This window comes from Ammodytes marinus, assembly GCF_949987685.1.
Source record: "Ammodytes marinus genome assembly, chromosome: 13".
Classification (NCBI taxonomy): Eukaryota; Metazoa; Chordata; class Actinopteri; order Uranoscopiformes; family Ammodytidae; genus Ammodytes; species Ammodytes marinus.
The window spans coordinates 25181321-25201568 of record NC_137217.1 but is presented as its reverse complement, the minus strand read 5'-3'; the positions used below and the strand labels follow the sequence as shown (position 1 = coordinate 25201568).

The following is a 20248-nucleotide window of genomic DNA, read 5'->3' as shown; positions in this document are numbered from 1 at the left end:
TTTTGATCTTAATTATTATTATTATTGTTATTTTCAACAGCTTTTGCTGATGCCTTACTGGAGTACCAGAGGTTGAAGTAAGTGCTGCCCTACCTGCAGTGGATGATGCATCTCGCATGGCTTGCTGTGACACTAACAACACAGAGCAGTCAGAGGAAACAGACTGTTAGTTGAAAACACTACTTGCTGAAATCATTGTCGCCCGACACTGTGCAATGTCACATTGGTTTGACCCTTTGTTTTTCCTCCCCCAGGCAAGCAGCCTTTGCAGAGATAAGTAAGTCAGAGGTTATGTGTTATTTTTTTTCGTGCACAACCAACTGTAAAAAAGACACTCCAGTGAATGTCAGCGGGGGAGTTATTCTTGCTTGTTTCTATTTCAGATCGGGCCAAAGTTTTGAAAGGTCTTCCTGATGTGGTGGCCATCATGGAGGGAAAGGTGGGACATTGTTAGAGAGACATTTGTGTGCCCAATTATATTTTGTTGTGACATTTCTGTCATCCATCACACTGTGGTTGTAGTTTACATTTTCTACAGATTTAATTTGATCATTTCATATTGTCTTGTCTGCTTCTCTTCCATCCTCTTTCAGTCTCTGTGCCTGACATGCTTCATTGATGGGGATCCGGCCCCAGAGATCTTCTGGCTCAGGAACGACAGGGAGGTTGTCGACACGGCCCAATTTGCCGTCAAGAAGGAGCCCAAGTGCAGCTCCATCACTGTCAACAATGTCAACACGGCAGATTCTGGAAAATACAGCATTTTCGTGCGCAACAAGTATGGCTCTGAAACGGTTGATGTGACCGTGAGTGTTTACAAGCACGGGGAAAAGCCTCCAGCAAACGCAGTGGAGATGCCTTGAGACTTAAAGCTGAATCGGAAAAAATGGGAGAGATGAAATTATGGTGGATTGTGTTAGGAAACTTTTTTGAGGCATGTGGCAACTTTATTTAAGATGTGAAAACTGTCCACTGACAGAAACTGCAATCTTGTAAACTCTGCAAACTGTCTATAATTTCAATTCCAGACAGCATTTGCACTACTAAGGTCATATTCAGGCTTCTTCTCTCATGGACACGCTGTTAATTAGTTGGTCGCATGGAAATTGTTTCTTTATTAAAATGAGACTATGCAAGTCATTTTAAAAAACAATAAACAAGCTTATATTGTGCTTCATAAGGGAAATTTCAGAGTGTTCTCTCCTCTACTTGTTCTATTACATTTTATTATTTACCCTTATTCAACAATTGTAACCATGTAATGCATTGTTCAGCAAAAGTTATATTGTCGCTTGAAGGGCTCACTAGGAACCTGTCATTGCAACAAAACAAAGAAAAACTCATCTATACAGTATACTGGACTGCAAAGCTTTTGGTGAATCAGATGTGTCATCTGTTTGTGTGGGTGTGTGGTGAATAAAGCAATTTCAAGTCATTTTTACTGGTGTTTAATTTTCATGAGGGCTTACAAATACTGTATTCCATCTTAATATACTTATTCAATGAACTTCTATTGCAATATGGACAAGTATTAAAAGCCAAGTGGACTACAGCAGGGGTTATTCTTGCACTTAAAAAGCAAACAGTCCACAGTGTCATTAACCCTAACACCGGGCCCCTGTCAGCCAGGTAGATTCACATTAAGAGGTTCAATGGCACACTGGAAAGGTTGCAGAGGAGGTGCATGCAGTTCAGTTAAGATCTTATGTTTAGTGGGTCCATAAAAAGTCATGTAAATATGGCTAATAGCGTATCAAGTATGTCATTTTCTGATTATGGTCCTGCAGGTTCCCAAACCATTAAACTCCACTCAAACCTCTGTGGACGACCTTATACTAAATGAAGATCACAATTTATTCTTTGTTTGTGTATTAATGTAAAAACATTCAAGTAAAAATCTGGACATATTTCTTATATGTGAAGCTCTTGTACACATGTGACAAACATTCCCTTCTAATTTCATCTTTGGTGGAAGTTGAGGTTTGGCCAAACAGGAGTAACTGAACTCCAGGTTGTTCAAACAGCAGTGGTTACTTCATAAGGGGTTTGTTACTCATTAGACATAGCGCTGTGACCCCCCCACCCCCCCTCCTTTGCTTTCCTATAAGAAGGTGCATCGCTATAGTCACATCCTCCACGTTGTGTCTAGCTTCACACAGCCGTCCAGACTCCAGCCCATCACCTTTAGTAAAGGAGAATCTCCAGACCATCTAGAAAAAACATGGACTTCAATGGAACATGGCAGGTCTACGCTCAGGAGAACTATGAGGAGTTCCTCAAGGCCTTGGGTGAGGAAAACAAACCTTTGATAGAGCTCCAGCCATTGAGAAGGTTGGCCTATAAAGAGTATTGAGAAGTCTATTTATCTTAAGTTGTTCTGTGCCGGTATAAACAAAAACACATGTGCTTTGCCTATACCAGAACTTCCAGCAGATATCATCAAGATGGCCAAGGACATAAAGCCAGTTACTGAGATCAAGCAGAGTGGCAGTGACTTTGTCATCACCTCCAAGACCCCAGGAAAGACTGTGACTAACTCCTTTACCATCGGCAAGGAGGCTGATATCACCACCATGGACGGCAAGAAGATCAAGGTTTGTGAATTCTAAGTTATAGCTTTTATTTTGCAGAGGAATGTTGCAGCTTTAGATAATTTTAATTTTGTATTAATGTAAACTGTGTTATATTTATGAGTGCACATCGCTCATAAACTATTGTATTTGTTCCAGTGTTGATGATAATACCAGTTTCTTTTGAGGGATTCATGAAATGTATTGTCTCCTCCTCTGACCTCCAGTGCATCGTCAATCTGGAGGGGGGCAAACTGGTCTGCAAAACCGGCAAGTTCTGCCACATCCAAGAGCTCAAGGGAGGAGAGATGATTGAGGTATAGCATACATCTCACTAGGAGTAACTTGCATATCTAAGATACAAAGTAAATACATTTGTATACACAGTTCAAGGTTTCACCTGAATGTAATCGAAATAAGGTTATTTATCTCAAGGTCTATCTAAAGTGTTTCTTTTTCTTTTTCCCATATCCCTTTTCAGACATTGACCATGGGCTCAACAACTCTCGTTAGGAAGAGCAAGAAGATGTAATCTTGGAAGTTAAGAAAGCAATGTGTATTTAAATAAAAAATAAAAATTATTGCTAAATAAGTGTGGTTTGCATCTTATTATTATTATTCTATTTTTGTTTGTTTTTTGTGCAAAATCCAAACCTCCATAAAATGTATGAGATGCAAGCACTGTAGGCCTATGCAATAGGATCATGGAAACATTTCTAAGTGAAATTACTCGCCCTGTGTGCGTGTGCGTGTGCGTGTGTGTGTGTGTGTGTGTGTGTGTGTCTTTAAACCGTGAAATGCAGTGAGCATGCGCAGAATTGCCAGATCAAATGTCAGTTTATTCAGCAGAAATGATGGCAATCATTATTGGCTTACAGTGGGTGGAGGAAGTTCGACCAGATAGAGTAGTTTTATGCGTAGACTCATTGGCAGCCCTGCAAAGTATTCAGAGTTGGAACTCTAGCAGACAAGATCTTCTTTTAGAAATTCAACAAACCTTATATAGATTACACAGAACAGGAATATATGTTAAATTTTGCTGGGTTCCGGCCCATGTAGGAATCAAAGGGAATGAGGGAGCAGATAAAAATGCCAAAACAGCAACAAAACTGGATAATATTATAGATATGCCTTTTGGGAAAGCAGAAGTTAAAGCAATATTAAAAAAAGAAGTAACTAAAAAGTGGCAAGACATGTGGGATAGTGAAATCACTGGAAGAAGTTATTATAATGTACAAAAAAATGTGAATGCGCATGGTGTTATAAGGAAAAATAGAAGAGAGGAAACAATACTCACGAGAATGAGAATAGGGCATACAGGTCTTAATAAAACTCTAGCTTTAATTGGGAAAAGTGGTACGGATCGATGTGAATGTGGTAAAATAGAAAATGTGAAGCATGTGTTGATGGAGTGTGAGAGGTACTTGGGGGAGAGAATGAGGTTGGCTGGTAGGGTGCAGAAAGCAGGAAGAGTGTGGAGTCTGCGTGGCATACTGGGAACAGCAGGGGAGGGTGTAACACTTGCACAGAAAGCAGTGATCGAATATTTAAAGGACACAGGACTATTTAAAAGAATTTAGTGTGTGTATAGCCACCCCCCCCCCCCCCCCCTTTTTTATTTTTTTATTTTATTTTTTTATGGGTTCCTATTATTCAAGTATCTAGATATCTGATTATTTACTTTATATGACATGAATGCAGTTGTTACACTCCGGTACAGTTGGTGGCGGTATGCACCAAAAAAGTTATGGTTGCAACCCGCCAATAACCGAAAAGAAGAAGAAGAAGAAGAGCATGCGCAGAGCGAGGAGAGCACTCTGACCACGTAGTCCGTGTAGGCTGCAGTCAGTCAGTAAAGCTTCGGGGTTTGTGAAAGAAAAAACAGCTGTAATAAACAAATTAACGGCCGCATATTGTAGCAACGGCTCGTTAAAAATGGCGAGATACTTGAGGCCGCCTAATTCATCTCTTTTCGTCAGAAATATCGCTGACGACTCCAGGTATGTTGTCGTTTTAACCCCGCTGCCGTGTGTGCAAGCCGTAAGCATGGTTAAGCTAACGGGATGCTAGTTAGTTAGCAATCACATTTTCATAACGTTAACTGGCTAATTGACATCAACGTTATGATTTATTCCAGGACAGGCAGGCAGAAATGGTGTGGTAGTTATTATTTAAACCGAACATCTCTCTAGATAAATGTTAAACTATCAAAAATTCTTAGAGACATTTCCCCCACGTAAGTAAGGTTTGCTAATATCCATCAGTCAATAAGCTGAAGGACTGTATTGTTGCAGCTTAAATGTAATGGCCATAGGTAGTACAGTTCCAAAAAAGCAAGTTGTCTGTTATGTCATTGACACAAATTAATAATTTAGCAAGGCTACAAGGATAGTCTTTAAGTAGCCTACGTTACGTAAATGCATGTGAATTTTCGAACAGCAAGTCTATTTTTAACCAGCCTGTTTTTATTTTAGCTCCTAAAATATCTCCTCAAAAGTATGTTCCAACTCCAATCTTCACATACATATTTTAAGTATAGATACACAAGCTGTGCCAGTTTTTTAAATATTACACAGCACTGGAAATCTCACGCTGTCCATACGTGGAGTGTCCATACAACTGTCCTGGAATTTAGTTGTCTTGTTGCTTGGTGACCACGCCGAAAACGTTCGGTTGCCATGACATTTGCACAGATTGATCGATTGAAATGCATACATCTGACATCACATTCGAGATTTTAAACCTAAAAAAAAAACATGTTTTTTGTTGTTGTGTTATATGTAAATTCACCCAAAGGGGGTAATCTGCCATGCAGGCAGTTTGGCATTTATGTTTAGTGTGTAGATAAAACAAACAAAACATGCAATGTTATAGGCTACATGGCTTGTTCTGCATACTTTTTGGGGGGGAACTATTTCCTACTAATGAAATAGTTCAACAATTTATGTAGCCTACATGTTGTTATTGTAATGCATATTTTTTCCACAAGTTCTGAACTTTTATTTGGCATTAACCACAAAGTTGTTCAATCATAGCGTAATCCATACAGAAAATATATAATTAAAACAGGTGAGAGCAAATGGACAGTGCTCAGCAACCACTATCCCACTTTGAAATATGTATTTCACATTTACTTTAAGTAGGCCTAGTTCTGCATTTTTGAACACATTTGGAAATATTAATGTAAAAATGTCTGTCAGAGTTTTTAATTGTACTGCTACAACTTTTTGATTGAGAAACCATCCTTCTGAAGTGGGAGAGTATTTGCATTTGTCCAAAACTCCACATGTAATATAATATGCATATGTAGTGCTGGCAACACCCCTTGTGTTTATCTTGCACACTGGGCTTCAGCTTAGTTAATATGATAGCCAGCTAAATAAATATGCTTATTTCGTGACACTTTAGGCCAGAGGATTTACGGCGTGAGTTTGGTCGTTATGGGCCTATTGTAGATGTCTACATTCCACTTGACTTCTATACACGGCGGACAAGAGGATTTGCTTACATTCAATATCCTTTTATTCTTTTAATTTTAATTTGTAAATGGTGTCTTCACACGGGGATTGTCAAGCAATGAATCTGACTTTTTGGTTTCAGTGGGTTCAGTTACACCTGACTGGACCATTTTGGCAGGATGAGTCACTGTTGTTGTTATGTCACAATTGTTTATTTTTTTAATGTTTTCTTTTCCAAGAATGATTTGTTTCTAGTATATTGTACACATTCTTAAACTTCTTCCTAACCAATATTTCTTCTGTTGTTGTTGCCTTAGAATGATAAAGATACAGTTCTGGAGACCCCACACCAAAGAAAAGTTGAAAGGCGGTTGTAGAGTAGATTCAAGCCAAAGACACCCAGGCGACAAGCATTGAATTGGGAAAATAAAGAAAGAGCAAAAGCATGAAGATACAAAGAGGACAAAAGAGAGCACCAAGGCTTCCATTTGTCACCTAGAGGGAGGACAAGAAAAGAGTTTATTGGGCAAAGACAAGCAGGAAACCTCAAGTACTTCTGCCAGGAAAATAAAGATCAAGCTGAAGGTCAGAGGCTCAAGCATGTTTAAGGTAACAAGCCAAACTTTTTGTATCCTACCAAATCTGATCACATCAATATTTGTCTTGTCCTCACAATCTGAAATCATATATGGGCCTATCGATTCCGTTTTATGTGGTCTGAAGACAATACAATTTCATTTATTTCAATTATTATTATATTATTTTAAATCCTTACCTGCAATAAATGATTTTTCACCACACTGATCAAAGTCTAGCTGTTTGTCATAGACTGGCGCTGTCAACCTGTGTTGCAGCCTTTATTTTGTAATTGTTGTGTATGTGTGCAGCCCCTCTCTCCCCCACAAAAACAAACCAAAATAAAAGGCCTTAACAATACAGCACATTTGAAGATGTTCGGGATGCAGAGGACGCTCTTCACAACCTGGACCGCAAATGGGTTTGTGGTCGTCAGATCGAGATCCAGTTCGCCCAGGGAGACAGAAAGAGTATGAACAAAGTGTATTCCAATCTAAGCCACCAATGCATATTACACTTCTGTAAAGCCTCATTAAGAATTGTTTGGAAAATCTTCAGTTTTTAATACCCAATTTCCTGGTGTGAATTTGTCCATCAAGCCCCTAACCAGATGAAGACCAAGGGCTCCCCTCGTAGTTCCTCCTCCCGCCACGATGATGACCGAGACGGGCGCCGCAGCAGACGCTCCAGGAGCCGCAGCTACGACCGCCACCGCTCCCGCAGCCAGTCCTGTGAGCGCCGCCCGCGACGGTCCCACAGCCCCAGAGAGTGAGTCTATGGCAACTACTTATAGAAAAACTTACATCAGGTGTTAGTTTGACTTGGTATTAGAATTAAGGATTTGAATGAACCATCAGATATTCAACACTTTGTTACATAGTGACAACTCTGTCCGACAATCTGTGTAGGAATTAAGGCTAGGTATAAAACCGTTTCAACGTTTAATGGATCTGTTCATGTCAGAACAATAATAAGAAAATAATTAAGGTCACACCCATTACATTATCAAGTATTTTGCTGTGGTTCTTGTTTTAATTTCAGGTGTGATCTTTCTATTGTATGTCCCAACAGACCAATAAGGAGAGAAAGTAAGAAAATCAAAGTAGACAAACCTAAAAGGATCTTATTCTTGTATTGTGGTTACCAACTTAAGAGTTTTTTAGCCCCATTTTTGTTGTCATTAAAAAAGGCCGGACGCAATACACTCGTTAATTAAAGAGCTCTTTGTTCTTTTATCCTGAATATAAAGTGAAACTCCAACTCGTGACACATAAGTTACACCCTGAAAAACTAGTTTGTTTTTGTTCTGTTCCAGCTCGCGGTCCTACAGTCGACACAGGCGCAGCCGAAGCCACGAAAATGACAAGTAGGCTCATTTGTCTTGTTGCAGTTTGATAAGAAAAGCAAGGCCAATTGTAATATTCTCTAAACTTAACAATTCTATCATTAATGAGTAATAACGATCCCTTCAGGTACAGAGGTCCTCCCCGTGACCAAAAGAGGACACAGCGTGAAGCAGGCTCACATAGCCGCTCTGGCTCGCGCTCCCCCTCTGCCTCCAGACCCAGGCCCAAAGGTAAAAAGAGCCCGTCCAGGTCCCACAGCCCGGCTCAGGACTTCCACCAGGCCTCTAGCTCTCAGAAGGCGTCTGGAGGGCGCTCTCCATCACGCTCCTACTCTAGATCCATGTCCCGCTCACGCTCTCGCTCCAGGTCCTGGGCTGGACGCAAGTCTGGAGGCCACTGACTGTCCGTTCCCCCAAAGCCCCCCTAATATGTCCTGGAGGATGTTTCTGTTCAGCTTTCAACTGTGATAACTAGAGTTTGATGCTCCGTGTTTTTAAATTTGTGTATCACCACATTATGTAAGAGTTTATCGCTAAATGGAATAGAGACACAGGAGCAAATTTTTTGTTCTGAGGTGATTCATGGAAGCACAGTTGAACCTTGGTAACATCCTTTTTTGGACTTGGGGTTGCTAAAGTGAAAAAAAAAATTTAGTTCCGCTTTGCAAATAATATTTTTGTACTTTGAGTTACCAATATTTACGCATATATTTGTTAATATGCCTGTCTCAGTTTAGTTCCATTGTTTGTGTATTAGGTAAACATGAATTGAAAATAAAATAAAATTTCAGACCCTGACGTACCAGTATTTCCCAAGTGCAGTGGCCTAAAATGCCTGGTTTCAGTGGCACTAATCATTATACACCAGGCAAACTGTAAACTATAGTAACTTTAATTACTCTGGCAGTAACAACCTAATGCTTTGTCCAGTATTTCATGTACTTAAGAGATTCAAAGTCAGTTGAATATTTTAAGTGTTTCCTTACTGTAAGTTATAATGGTTTTACTTGGTATGCTTTGTCAATAAAGAAATCAATTCTTAAACTCACTTTTCCTTATTTGTTGAAATTGCGCATATGAGAGTCTGTCATTGGGCTCAACGAGTCCTATGTTCAGTGGAGGAATAGATTTTTTTATAAGAGTAAAAGATCTGAATACAGTATGAGGAGTCCTGCATTGAAGGTGTTGCGTAGAATACATAGTTATAAAATATATTTTAGAACTCAATGCAGTGCAATGGTCCTCTGACTATTAAATCCAATTAGACGTGCATTAATATATTGCAGAAATGTATTTTCTGAAGTGGAGTTAATTTATTTAGAAAATATTGCATCCAATGATTATGTTCAGTATGTATTAATGCCAAATACAATTTTGAAAATAAAAATCTCTCCATACTACCAGGGCTTAAAAGGACAAATGTTTTGTTTTGTCTAGCCAGAACAAACTTCTATATTAGTTAAACCATGTAAATGTTTTCCATGGCACATTTAAAATATATAATATATATATATAATATTATATATAATATATATATATATATGGGTTATCCATCAGTAATTATGAACTAATCAGCAATGCTTGTCTTTTGGATAGTTTCATTTTAAACTCAACATAAGCCCTGTTTTGTATGCAACATTTGTATTGCACATGTTCAAAGTGACTAAAGCTTTCCGATAGTGTAAATGTGATAATGTAAATGTAATGTGGTAAAAAAGTTAAGTACATGCATACTGTGTTTGCCCATTATACACTGAACATACTGTAGGTGAGGTGTTGTAAGTAGACATTCAATCATAGACAAAGTAGGGGGGAAGGGAAGGGATTTATTTCTTTTTTTTGTCAAATTTTGTCATCAATTCACAGAGTGCATTCTTTTAAAATTCACTTTTTTTTTTTTTCAAAAAACCAATTGATACCAATTTTAAAAACAGGGCATTTTCTTTTCATCTTCAGTGACATTTTTTTTAGGGGGACAAATTAACAGCCAATTCATTAAATGTTTTCAAATTTAGAATAAAGGAGACTGCCATGCAAGACTCAATCAGGGCAAGAAAGGACATTTTAACATGAACAACCAATTGAAAAAAAGGTGGTACTTAAACAGCATGGGACCACTTTCAGTTGTCAGCTGGCGGAAGAACAGCTGAGAACTGAAGTTGGCTCTGATGAAAACGTTTGGTCAATTTGTGGCATTGCCACCTAATGAAACTAGTCAGTTTCAGCATGGATTTTAACTTAGGCACAAACAGGTCAACTCAAGATTAAAAAGCATCACGCTTACACACTGTAAGCACATTCAGAATTTAAATCCATACATAGGCAAGTCTCCTCTGGGATCCAATTGATATTTTGCTTTTAGCATCTTTCACCCTACACTGCATAATACAAAACAATAAAAAAAAACATGTGCAAGATCTCTGAAACAGTGCAGGGGTAATGAGAAATGCTATAGATTTTTTTTTTTTATAACAAAAATAATCTTCAGTATTGAAGTCAAGACAATGAAGTCAAGACATGTCCTTAGCATGTCTTATACATTCAGTGTTATTACTAAAAATACTTTTGTCAGACAGGCCACAAATTTGGCCTGCAAATGTACATATGCTACAAGTACTTTATACATTTCATTATATACATGGCTCTTGAAACATACTAACAACTCACATACTTTGTTTTGTGATCTTTAGGCTGGCTATAAACAGCTCCAATTCTGCAAAGGGAAGGCAAAAATGGCCTCAATAAGAGGATTGTTCCACAAAAATAGAGAATCCATATAGATAGTCAATAACGCCTCCATCATTTCAATAGCATCCTGGTATCTAACTCATCAAAAACTAGTCTGATTGCAGTGCAAGAGGGTTAACAGGGAGGTAGAGGCAAGAGACAGAGAGTGTATGTTGAATATGGTGAAACACTGAGACCTATTTTGTAAACATAAACACCAGCCTCCTGCCTCAAGTAGAGTCCCTTGGGCCACTTCACTTCCAAAACGCTCCTCAGCTCTGCCTTTTCCTTTCTACAAATGCATGCAGCCAACAGGACCATATCATGAGACTTTGAGAGAAAGTGAAACTGCACAGTCCCTTTAATAAGTCTGGCCCTCTTCCGCATGTTGGAGCTACAGCACTGTCTTGATCTGGCTGAGACTGAGGAGCAATAACAGTATTGATAGGAACAGATGACCACGTAGGAGAGACCCAAGGCACTCTGACCCAGTCACCACTCGGGCTGGCGAGGTTAAAGTGGCAATGGCAACAAAGCCGACCACACAGAGGATGTCCCAACAAAACAAGGGGAGGGGAAGTACAGCAAAAACATTGCTTTGGTTACACACAGCTCTTCATACATCTTTCAACCACAACAAAAAAGGACTTGTACAAAATAATGCTATGATAGAGTGTTAGCCTAAGACAAGTTCAACTCCTATAGTGCATGTGCGCACAGCGCAATAAAAAAAAAGTACAGGAGTTGAATTTCCAAGGCCGGTGTGCCATGGTCTCTTATTACCCTTAAGTTTGAGGTTAAACTTTTCACCTGTACTTACTCACTATAGCTTATTACCTCAGTAAGATAGCCTTTTCCCTGCAGAATTGCAGTTGAGTGTCTTTTCCATCCCAAACAAACATAAAAGTAAATTGGGCCCTAGTCCAAAATGCTACAAATCCGATTTTGCTTTAGCACCCGAAGCTTTAGAGGTGGCTCTAAAAGATCCATATAAAAAACGTTTGTAAATGAAAAAGCATGTCTGTCCACAGAAATGGACCGTAAAAGTGTTGGGAGTTTACCTGACCTATACTATAACCCTTGATGAGGGGGGGGGGGGGAAATAACACTCAAGCTGCTATGATAGCCAACATAAAAAGAACAAAACAAAATAGAATTAAAAAGGATATCCAGTTTCTCATTAGTCACAGAAACAGGCTCCAATAAAAGCACAACCGACCAGCAAGGCTCCAACGCTGTTATTACTTAAAATGTATTTTTTTCCTAAGTGTTGAATAAACATTCCCAGCAAACACTGATGCAAATGCCTCTCAACACTGAAAGAGATCAATCTAAAAAGTTTAAAAACAATATTGCAGCAATGGGGTGTTCCTGGTGGGTGGGTGCCCTCAAAAGAGTCCTAGTTCATAAATTGGCTTTGTTTAAATGATCATATGTAAGTTTCCCTCTCAGGCCTGCACCTTGAGGAGACTTTTTAGCTGGAAGGCCATCATTTCCCTGTTGTCAGCACAGGAGCCCATTGGGAAGGAGACCCAGTGGCTGGGGGGTTTGGGCAACACGCTGGGCAAGGGTGGCTCGCTGAACTTGGGTCCTGCATAGCTCGGACCACCCGGTGTGGCCAGCAGCGTGTTGAGGTGGGACATTGCACCCTCCCAGTTCTTATCATAGTTGGTGGCAAAACGAACCAACGCATTATTCTCTGCAGACACGGCCTGCCGTGCTTCTGGAGACCTGTGGTAGGCTGCGCCTTTCTCACTCCGTCGGTGGCCATGGTGGGGAAGGCCCCCTACCCCTAATGCAGAGGATGTTACACCGTTCTGTTCACGGCTTCTCTGTTTAGCCCGGCCAAGTTGATGGTTCTTCTTTGGCAAAGGGCGCACGGGGTGGGAAACTGGAATGTTGTACCTCTCTCCACCTCCCATTATGCGTCTGCACTACGTGTCACCTACATGATAAGAATAGTTTGTTATTACTGAAGTGCAGTGAAATCATAAAAATACTAAATTAGCAGACAAAACCGCAAAGCACGCACACACACACAGCACGTCTCAATGAAAACAGGGCAGTGAAGATTACGTGCAGACACCAGACACCCAGACTAGCGCCACCCCTCCCCCATGCACACAGCACCAAGAGCAAAACAGCTCCAGCTCACCTCTTTGTTATGAGAAAGTTGTTGCCGCAGCTGAGATCTATCTTCAATCGTTCTCCTCCAATTGGGCCCCAGGTCCTCGAAATAGTTATCTGTGTACTTCTCTTTGCACGTTGGTGTCCAGCAAAGTCTGAAGTTTTCATGTGCCAATGAGCGATGTTTTCTGGTGGAACAGAGTTGAACATCAATTCACCTCGGCACCCGGTGCTCCAAGAACTCGAAGGCCTATTTTGGCAACAAAAAATGTCTGTTAGAAATGTTTTTAAGACATCATGGTGTTAAATCTCCAGCCATCCTCACTATAACGTAGCATATTTCTCGAGACTGGGGGTAAATGATAGTACGTCATTGATATGGTCATAACATCTAGCACTGCAAAAATCACAAAACAACAAAACGTCAGAAAGCCTCACTTTAATTAATCGTTGTATACAAAAAGTTTGTCGAAGCTGGTGCCGATTATCACGAGAAAATTATGTATAAGCCAACTGCGACATATCTAGCTTTTGTTTTGTGCGTCTGTAGCTTGGCTTACATGCAGTTCCTTTGTCCTGCTAAATCTCTTTTTTTTTACGGTACATAAACAACGTATCGGGGGTGAATTAAGACCATTATCCCAACGTTTGGTTATGTTACAAACAACGCTCTTTGACACTGTGGGTCATACTACTTTGGCACCAAACCAAAACAAAGAAACGGTGAACGCAATATGGCGTCGAGGCAAAAAAAACAGCTTCTCTTACCGACTTCTTCAGGGTTGGTTTGATGAAGGCCCTTCGTTAAGAGAAAATGTGAGAAAGGTCTTTGAAAATCCCTCGGCGGACTATGTAGGAAGCAGCGCAAAGCTATATTTCCTTTAAATCCTTCACCCTCAATGATGTTGTGGTGTTTATGGCCGGTGGACGCCAATACCTTCTCTCTCTCTCCCGACTCCGTCTGAATTGCAACAAAATGGAATCTACAGCAGAGATATGTAGCTCGTTCCAACAGAGCTCTGACCAATCACGAGCCGAGGACAAACTGTTCGACCAATCGCAGAAGAGACAGTCAGACGCATTCACGCCTGTTGCCAGACTGGTGACGTCAATCGCCGATCCCCCTCTCCTTTCCTTTGTTGGTGCTGGGGGTATTTCCTGGGAGGCAACTGAGAAAATAACAGAAAACATCCACTAGCCTATATATATATCACAAAACAACTTCCGTTTTTCAGTTCTCCACGGTCACATACAACGTCACGTGAACGCTTGGGTTTACAAAATATGTGTTTTTTGTGTTACATTATCTCGTATTCGTCGTTCAAATGAGGCATAGGCTACTCACGTCTACAGTTTAGCTCTACAATACCATTTCTGCCACAGAAAAACGAATTTGTTGTTCCACAGTCCCTGTTTACGACGGTTACCTTTTTACAGTCTGTGTGGTTAAAACCTGTTGTGCTGGGTTAACAGCTGCAACGCTAGTTTGTATGTACAGCAGCTCTGCCCTCCCCACCCCCATCTCATCTGTCCTCTTGCTAAAACAAAACAACAAATTATTGAGACCGAACATTTAGTTCTCTTATCGTTAACCAAGTGGTGGCATAATATTGCTACAAGAAAGGGGAAGGTGAGATTTCACGTCCCTTTTTTATCCTTATCATTTAGAATATTTCGAATAGCCTACTATGCTACACAGGACATAGGCCTACTGATGTGTCATTATGATGTGAGCTTTGATTGAAAGGCCCAAATCATACTATGCTAACATGAAAATGGCATGAGGAAGCCTAGTCTACCATATTTAAACTGTCATAAATCTGTAGCAACAAGTGGATAAGTCTTCGGGGGTTGTTAGGTGGTAAGCTTCCTTCCCCCAAGGTTTTTGTTTAATTGCTATAGCCAAATGGAAGGCAATATAAATGACTTGAGTATCCTGGAGAAGTGTGTTTGTGATAAAAGATGTGTAGGCTATAACTTGTAGCAGGTAACATCAGAAAAAATTCAAGGCGTGCAGGCTTACTGCCCCCCACTTCTAAAATGACTGACTATTTTGAGCACTTTCTTACATGTTAACTAGACTTTGCCCGTGTCATTTTTTTGTTAAATGTGTCTGACATTTTAAAGCTAATAACCTGCCCTGCTATTTTATTTGGATAGCCTAATAGCCTAATTCCTAATTTTATTTGGATAGCCTAATTTCTATGGCTTAAACCATTCAGTTTAAGCCATCATAAATCCTGTGTTTAAGCCATCATAAATCCTGTGTTAAACTGTGTTCATTCATTTACATTTACAGAAATGTAAATGAATTTATTCTATTTTTTTTTTACTTTCTAACAATAGGCCTACTTACATAATGTTTGCTTTAAATGCAGTTCTTACTTCCCACCTTGACTTTATAGGCTTAGGACATTGGAAATCAGAGTCTCCAAGTCCAAGTCTGAAGAGTGCAAAACAACCAGCGTGACAGATTTGAGTCCACGGTCAACTTTATTTTCTCTCCTGCCTTGTTTAAAGTTTCTGGATTTTAAAAGTTACGCAACTCAGTCTGTGTCAGCCAATGCTCAGACCTGAAGGCCACTCCCCAAAGCAAAGAAACCTTTGAAGGGGGTTGTGCCCATGCAACGTCAGCTATGTACGGAAAGTAGGTCACTGGGTGGCTACTTGGGGTCGTAAAGATCACAGGGGGAGGACACATTGTCCATATATGACTGGCCACAAAGTTCTGAACACGTCATAAATATAGTGAATGTACACCAGTACAGAAATGGAAAACATACTGAAAGAAACAACAGTGCTGTACGAAGGCTGCCATGGCCTTTCCCCCCTTAAGCAGTATAGATATGCTGCATTCAGACAAACAGATTATGTCAATCTCTTTCTCCCTGTCACATAGGCTTTTGATTGGGTGTTAACTGTGAAAAGAAAACAATAAATGGAGTTTCACATGAATTTGAATAATCTGAAATGTGTTGTGCAATACTCCCACACGAAGTGAAGTGGGAGGGACCAGACGCAGAAGCAGTTTCACACATCTCAGCAATGAGTTGTGCCCTTTTATATACTATCTATGGTTGTGCCAATATCAAAGGACTTTTAGAATTCCAGAGAACACATTCAAAGGGATCTCTACTTTTTGCTGCCAAGTTTTTGTTTTTATAGTTCTTTTGTTTCTTTTTTTCCCCTTTACATCGGTGGGGGCACCATTACATAACACAGAAGTCTGAATGCACGCAAGGAACGTACACTCAGAGACAGTATCAGTTTTATTGGCCAAGTAAAGTAGGTTACACGCACAAATGATAAGATAAGAAATAGCCTAGATATGCAGCTAAAAACAAGAACATAGTATAGCTTAAAATAGGATTGGTAAACATTCACTTAACAATGTAGGCCTACATACAAGTAGTTGAAAAAGCAGATGAGTATTAATAGATATACAAGGAACAACAACATACGATGTCTATAAATAAATCAGTTTCTTTAAAATACATATGTACTAGTATATCTATTCAAAGACACACGTAAAAATAAACAGACACGTAAAAATAAAAACATTATTTACTGTAAATGTGACCGATGAAGCAACACAAAAACAGACCAAGGACCAGTACCCGATGCAACTCATTCCCCACCTATGACCCCCATGTTTGCTGGAAATAAACACTAAATAAATGAGTTGTTACAAAGTTATAATCATGTCTTTTTGAATATGAAGAATATGAAAAAAAACATTACATCTTTAATTCAACTTCCTGAACTTTTCAACGGCTGGGATGGAAGAAGTAAAATACATGGCCAGAAGAAATCATGACTGAGTGGGTTGTTGTTAGCCTTGACATTTTTGGAAGGAGTTCATATTCAGTGTAAAATCCTAAACAAACTGGCTATTTTATTTTCCATTCCAGTAGATGGAATATGTTTAATCGCATGAAAAACACCGTGGTCAGTTCTCTGCGTGTACTCTCCTCTTTGCCCCATTTTAACTCTGTCTCTCCAACTCTGTGTAATGAGGTGAAAAACGCCAAAAATTATCTTAAAAAAAATAAAAAAAATATTATTATTTATTTGGGACTTGGACGGATTACCTCAGAATATCTTAAAATCATACGGCTCTCAGGACTTTAAAATGTCATTGGTAAATGCTGACTGCTAGATCATGTAATGTACTTTAGTACTTAGCAGTTTGCTGCTTGGATATATTACAACTGAGAACGACAAAAAAGAAAAATTAACATGTAAAAAGACCTTCAATTTTGTAGTAAATGATTCGGATGGAGTATTTGTGCATGTGTTTCTATTTAATCATTTATTCATACTTGTCTTTTCAATAGCCTAATGTTCATAGTTTTCAATTCACATGTTGATTTCCTAATTTTTCATTGTTACTTTACAATTAAATTAGACTATTCCAAGAACCCCACTAAATAATTAAGCCTCATTAGAGCATTTAGCACAAAGTAATTTGATTTCTGCTTGATCTGTCAGTATTTCACATCTGTTATCTGATACCGGCCCTGAAGATCTGGCAATCTGGAAATGAGAGGAGAAACATCAGATTAATGGTTTCAACGTGAACCCATCTGAGACAGCAAAGGAAGCCCTTATGTTTGCTTTTAAGATGATTTCTAAAAATTGAGATTATGCAATAGGATGATGTAACCCAACCAATTGATCATTTCCGGCATTAATCTGTCCCGTGGTCTGTTCTGTTGTTCTGCACCTGCCAGACACAGAGTGACAGATATGAAATCTTATTGGAGCTGTGCTGTCTGCTCCTAATCACATTTCCTGCTTTCTGGCCTGCTGAATCTATCAGGTCAGAGGAGGAGAGGACACCAGTGCACCGGATGTATTAATTCGTCATAATTTAATTTAATTTAATGCTGTCTGAACATAAACATGCCACCATACCTCTCTGTTTCATCTGACCCATATTCTTGTGTCATTTGATATATTTGTTTGTCCCAGTTACTGTTTTTCAAAGTGTCAGGCTTAAATAGTATCTACTCTATCCAATCCATTTAAGAATGCCTTAGGTATGTGATTTCATGACCTGATTAAATTGTTATTGAACTAGTAATACAAGTACTTTATTTTCACCAGAGGGGCATAGACTAAATTAAATGGCCTTAATTGACGAGGCATCTGCTTTGTGAGTTCAATTGTGTATATGAGTAATAATAAAGAATAAAGGAGACAGAAAAACATTTCAAACCATCACCATCATTATCATAACAATGTCCACCAGGTTACCCCATGGGTTACCCCAGTCACTTATTATGTCCAGCAGTGCACAGTTGTTTAGCATTGCCCCCTGTTGTGCTGCAAGCAGTATTACACCTTGATCTAAACGATTAAGTGTGGTTTCAGTTGGTCAGTAATGGGCAAGCCTATTTAAGAAAGGATCCTTGGGAACTTACATTCACAACTGGTTTACACACTTAAGTATTAACTGTTGATTTAATGTGAACATATTTGACTTTAACTAAATTCAAATTAATCCTTTAGGCATTTGGAATAACGGAAAACAGACTGACTTAGCGACACTAGCCAAATCAATTGTAATACATTGTCTTTTATAATGCACACCCTTTTAGCCTTTAAATTAAAAAAGTTCACATGATTAAACCCTTATTTAAAAAAAAAAAAGTTTTTCCCAACCACAGAAGGCAAGCAATTAAGGTATTCTCGTTAACCATCAAGCCACATGTTATCATCAAGACAGCATAAACCCTGTGATCCTACAAGGAAGGGGCCAGTCTCTCAAATGAAGATGAGTGGAGAGTTATTATCAAAAGAGGTGGAAGGACACAGTGTTGCGGCTGGAATAGTCGTGTGAGCTGCCTTGACTGGGTAAACAAGTGCAAAGAGGTTGTTCATTTGCGCATGAGCGTTCATTCTTGACCTTGTCAATAGTATAGGTTGGCAAAATAATCCTAAATTAAGGTTAATTCACCAGATAATGAATGCATTGAAAACATTAAAAAGGTAGAGTAATGGATTCTGAGCCAAGCATGATTTAACCGCTAAAGATCACTGTATTTATATTTTTAAAACAAATGCTTTGTGATGTATTCAACATGTTTTTCACACCTAGCATCCAACACCCTGCTTAAGTGTCCTGCCACGGGTTCAACATGACCCATTCTGCTGGATAGACACCACCGAAGGTCACATCACTCAGTAGTGTGATCACCACAGTTGGTGACTATCACAGTATGGAAAAACTAGGCCTACTGACAGAGTTTTCAAATAAAAAAATATTGTCATTTCGAGCATTCCCACAAATTAATTTTGAGATGCAGAGAAAATTTTAAGACACACTTGAGGTCTCTCCTTCATTTTCTCCAGAGCTGTATTTGTATATATTAAAAACATATAATTAGACTTTACTAATATTACTTAATTTCCTCACATAGTTGTGCTGATTTACATACAAGGCTGCTAAAGAACATAATTTGGGCTCTTTCATCACTCACTCTCCATCTTTTTCTGTCTGCGTCTCTTTCGCCCTCCCCCTCCGCCCTCCCCCTCTCTCTCTCCTGTCATCACAGCCACCCTTCTTATCTTCTCCCCTCACTCGCCCATGTGCCACCAGTCAGGTCTGTGGTCATGCTGTGTTTGTTCTGCTGCTCTGCAACCTAATGTAGCTCTACCACCTCCCCAAAACAGGAAAAAACAAGAAAACCAAGTACATGCGAGAACACAAGGTAAGCTCTTTAAACGTGTATTGCACTGTGTTCAAAATCCAGTTACCTTATTTGTATTTGAACTGTTGAGTTGGGATGACATCTCTCTGAAAACCTGATTAACATTTGCTTTGAGAAGTTACAAGGAAGAGTGTCATTCATACAGTAGATCTACTACCAATTTAATCATCTATTCTATGCAGCTACTACAAAAAGAGACACGTATAGCCTTGTGAGTGTCCTGCCTTTTTTGCTTGTGGTAGAAGGGTTTGTGATGTTTTGCAATGATGCGGCAAGGAGCAACAGTGACTCAAGGGGTTATTGCCACATTATATTTCAGCATGCACGCCACTGACTGTAGATGTGACTAAAATGGATGCTTGTATGTCTTTTGTTTAATTAAAAATTCATGTGTGCGGCTGTTGCTTTCTTGAGGAGGCAAAATATAAGAATGACTGGCTAATGACAGACTAATTTGACTTTTCAGTCAAATTAGTCTGTCAATCAAGATTTATTCTTTACAACAAGGGATAAGCCTGGGGTGGTGTAATATCCACAGTGCATGAACCCACACGGCCCGGTTAAGAAATATTGTCCCTGGCCTCAAGTCAGTGAGTGGCCTTCTGGAAAGTAATTTATTTCCACTCCTGTTGCTGTGCTTTCATAACGCAGTATCATATTAGTGATTTAAAAAAACACAACAGAAATAAAGGAAAGTAGAAAAAGTATAAAGGGACCTGATAGGGTGAA

General features: G+C 39.3%; 4 protein-coding genes across 5 annotated transcripts in view; 3 read left to right on the top strand and 1 right to left on the bottom strand.

Annotated features, from left to right (window-relative positions):
- Positions 1-863, top strand: part of myom3 (myomesin 3) — a gene marked incomplete at both ends in the record, with an annotated part of 48421 nt that extends 47558 nt beyond the window's left edge. The window contains 4 exons of the mRNA XM_080039623.1: positions 41-77; positions 255-277; positions 384-439; positions 594-863. Coding sequence (XP_079895749.1) covers positions 41-77; positions 255-277; positions 384-439; positions 594-863 — 386 coding nt within the window. The remainder of the gene's footprint in view (positions 1-40; positions 78-254; positions 278-383; positions 440-593) is intronic.
- Positions 864-2221: 1358 nt separating this feature from the next.
- fabp10a (fatty acid binding protein 10a, liver basic) lies at positions 2222-3102 on the top strand (the record flags this gene model as incomplete). The annotated part of the gene is made up of 4 exons (XM_080039192.1): positions 2222-2288; positions 2422-2594; positions 2798-2887; positions 3052-3102. The coding sequence occupies 4 exons, from the start codon at positions 2222-2224 to the stop codon at positions 3100-3102; spliced, it is 381 nt and encodes a 126-aa protein (XP_079895318.1).
- A 1329-nt stretch (positions 3103-4431) lies between these two features.
- On the top strand, positions 4432-8977 carry srsf10a (serine and arginine rich splicing factor 10a). The gene is made up of 6 exons (XM_080040220.1): positions 4432-4570; positions 6346-6656; positions 6979-7074; positions 7204-7372; positions 7920-7970; positions 8077-8977. The coding sequence occupies exons 2-6, from the start codon at positions 6629-6631 to the stop codon at positions 8348-8350; spliced, it is 618 nt and encodes a 205-aa protein (XP_079896346.1). The 5' UTR covers positions 4432-4570; positions 6346-6628; the 3' UTR covers positions 8351-8977.
- A 778-nt stretch (positions 8978-9755) lies between these two features.
- pnrc2 (proline-rich nuclear receptor coactivator 2) lies at positions 9756-13759 on the bottom strand. Of its 2 annotated transcripts, none has more exons than XM_080038799.1 (3): positions 13572-13759; positions 12832-13053; positions 9756-12621 (listed from the first exon to the last, which is right to left on the bottom strand). In XM_080038799.1, exon 3 carries the CDS (start codon positions 12596-12598, stop codon positions 12125-12127), a length of 474 nt encoding a protein of 157 aa, XP_079894925.1. In that variant the 5' UTR covers positions 12599-12621; positions 12832-13053; positions 13572-13759; the 3' UTR covers positions 9756-12124. The 2 variants fall into 2 exon arrangements, with proteins under 2 accessions (XP_079894925.1, XP_079894926.1); XM_080038800.1 differs by having other exon boundaries at positions 12832-12991.
- Positions 13760-20248: the final 6489 nt, after the last annotated feature.